This window comes from Teleopsis dalmanni, chromosome 1 (genome assembly GCF_002237135.1).
Source record: "Teleopsis dalmanni isolate 2A chromosome 1, ASM223713v2, whole genome shotgun sequence".
In the NCBI taxonomy this organism is placed as follows: domain Eukaryota; kingdom Metazoa; phylum Arthropoda; class Insecta; order Diptera; family Diopsidae; genus Teleopsis; species Teleopsis dalmanni.
Window position 1 is genome coordinate 158,297,818 of NC_051846.1, and position 3,414 is coordinate 158,301,231.

Here is a 3,414-nt window from a genome sequence, read left to right on the forward strand (position 1 = left end):
GTGTATCCATTGTTGCTGAGGAATGCGAAAGAGCTACAAATCACTTGAAAGTTATATATGAACCACCAACACGAAATATCACGAAAGGTGGTTTTGCTGTTTGTTTGAAGAATTTGGTGTTTCCATTTGTTGATATATCCGCACGCTTGGTAGAATGGATGGAAATGATGCGCATACTTGGTGCTCAAGAAGTAATTGCTTACTCAATAACAGTACATCCGAATGTTACCAAAGTAATAGATTATTATAAGGAACAAGGTTTCTTAAGGGTATATCCTCATTCCTATGCGCGTGGTGAACCAGTGTTTCCTTATATTTTGCGTTATATTATGAAGCATCACTATCTTAATAAGGTGTTGAACGAACTGTTGCCATACAACGATTGCTTTTATAGAAATTTATATAAATATGATTATGTGGCTTGTATTGATTTGAATGAAGTGATCATGCCACTGGGTAATTGGACATCATGGTATGATATTGTTGAATATGCTGAAGAGCATAAGCGTCCAGGTTGCCAAACTCATGTGAGTCTATGCTTTCAAAACACTTATTTTCCAAAATTTGTAAAAGAAAAAACTGATTCAATTATTCCGAAATACTTTCATATGCTACAACATGTACGGAGATTCGAAAAACACTTGGACGTTGGTTTCGGCACCAAATGTTTACATAATACAAATTATGCTGTAACGCTACACCGTCATCACTGCCTCAAATGGTTGGGTTGTGGTCCACTGCACATAAATTCCATTCTCGCTCAATTACAACATTATCGGGACCCAGTAGATCTGCGTACAAAGAATTTAACGGTATTGGATGATAACATTTTGCGATTTCATAAAAATTTAATCAAACGGTCTATGGAAGTTTTTTACAAATTGAACTTTATTTAGAAATAGTCGAAATTTATGTTCAAATTACATCGAAATGTGTTAATGATTTCATCGAAAGAATTTCATTTGAAAAGAAACTATTTTCGTATATAGTTTGTGTAGTTAATAAAAAAAAAAAATTTTTTTTGATGAAAGTATCGCTTTAACTTTGTATAATTATAATTAATGACTAATGTACTTACTTACTTAGTTGGCGATTACAGTCGTGACCTGTCCTTGGTCTCGTCGAATAGTCTCCGCCAACCAGCTTGATCATTGGCTTGCTGTGCCAGTTGGTAGTACCGAGCATCTCCAAATTATTATCTACAGTGTTTTCCATAAGCTGGTACTGAGTCAAACACCTTTCTAGCTGGATCACTTTCTTCCATTTGGGCGACCTGACCTATACAGCGAAGCCTATAAAGTTTTTTGCGCTTAAATATGTTAATGTCGTGGTATAGCTCATACAGCATATTGTTTCATCTAATTCGATGCTCGTCGCCGACATGTAAGAGATAGTGATGTCAAGTGCCTTCACATCACTATTAGTAATTGATTTTTATTTGACAAGAGACGGTTTTATTTCTTAATTGCTTATTTAGCTCGAAGTAAGTCTGTGGCTCTTCGTTAAATCTCTAGGCTGACGTCATTTTTGGTGCTTACGCTGGATCTCAAACAAACAAATACTTTCACACCACCAGCATTAAACCACTCAGCCGGTAAACCATTGGCGCCTGTAGCTTTGTTGCTTTTGAGCCGCATTATAGCTGTTTAAGCTTCTTATGTTCGGGAGGCGGGATGATTAATTCTGGATCTTCTTCGCTTTTAGTCACATCACTACTACCGCCACTTAGTAGGTTCGTGAAGTGATCTCTATAAATGTTAAGCATGTTTTGGATATTTTTCACTAGATAACCATTTTCATTCTTGCAGGAGCCATATTCCTGTCGCCAAGCTTTTCAAGCTCTTCGTTCTCACGTCTTTCTACTTCTTTCTTTTTTCACCTTAAAATTCGTTAATTTTCCCTTCTCTATTGCTTTTAGTTATCAGTTTAATGATTTTTGTCTTTACAAATATCATTTCGAAGATAATTAAAACTATGTCTCACCAAGAACTAAATTTGGATACCGTAGTAGAAATTAATAAAAAATTTTTTTTGTCAATAGACTTAGGGTAATATAAAGAATTTTCCACAGTCAAGCTTTGAGGAAATGGTTAAAGGCATCAGTGAAGAATTACCAATGTTACCACATGAACTTTGTGAAAAAAATAGAAATAAAAATTATGGCTTGAATTTAACTTGTGCTTGAATTAAATTGGATTACGAGGGTTACTACTTATATTTTGAGCGTAATAATAAAAAATTTTAAACTGTTAATTGAACATTGATTTATTGTTTTAGAAAGTGTTCTTCTTTATGATAAATACACTTTTGCACGCGTTAGAACCATTTGTCAAAGCATTTTTTGCAATCTTCTTCAGACATCTCCAAAAATTGGTTTTTAAAAGCAACAGCGGCTTCTTTCGCCGACAAAAATCGTTCTCCACTTAATTAACTCTTGACGGTCGGGAACAATACGAAGTCATTGGGTGGTAAATCACGACTGTACGGAAGATTATCCATCAATTCGATTTTTGGAATATTCAAATGGGAGTAGTCTGTTATTAGACGACATGTGTAAGCACTCGATGATGGAAAAGACAATGCAGTGAGTCTTCTTATTGAAGACTTACGATAAACAAATGGTTGTATACCATTTGAAATTAATCATTATACTTTTCTGTAGTGGTATCTGTATAGTTGCCACATGACCAGTTTTCCTGAAAAAACAAGCGCCCATTTGTTTCGAAGTGTTTCGACCTCGAACGCCTTTTGTTAGATTTGGTTCAACTTGAAACACCCATGCAATTGACTGCTGTTTACGTTTCGGCTCATATGCAAATATCCATGATTCGTCACCTCTAACTCGTAGAATCTTATATACATCTTTGAAGTACCGCCATTGTATTTCTTGAGCATTTGTGTGCACCAATTGACACGAGCATCTTTTTGAGATTTTGTCAAATAATGGGGGATGATATCCAACAAGAACAAACCTTTCTCACGGCTAAATGATCATGCAATATTTTATATATCCTGGTGGAACTAGTACCTCCGGTTTCCTCAACCTCATAGTATGTCGCATGGCGATCTTGCATTATCAGTTTTTGCACAGCATCAATGATTTCTGGCACAACAACTGATTTTGGATGACTTTCACGAATTTCGTCCAAACTGTGCGAGCGAATTGCGGCCATGATTAAAATCATTGTACCAGCATTTCACTGTGGCAAAAGATGGAGCTCCATTGCCAAATGTGGAAGTAAGTTGACCGATGTATTCTTGTCTTGATAATCCACGTCGAAATTCGTAATAAATCATCGCATGAAAACTCTCTCGCGTTAATTCCATTTTTTCGCGAACACTCGAACACAAAGCTCTTTTGACATTAAGTCTAAGGTAGGTCGTGTTTAATTAAAGAAACAGGCCAAACTTTCG

At 35.8% G+C, this 3,414-nt stretch overlaps 1 protein-coding gene across 1 annotated transcript; it reads left to right on the forward strand.

Annotated features, from left to right (window-relative positions):
- Positions 1–2: 2 nt before the first annotated feature.
- Positions 3–960, forward strand: LOC119666546 (the record flags this gene model as incomplete). Its single annotated transcript, XM_038075829.1, has 1 exon — positions 3–960. A coding segment is annotated over one exon (894 nt), but the record flags the coding sequence as incomplete, so codon positions are not given.
- Positions 961–3,414: the final 2,454 nt, after the last annotated feature.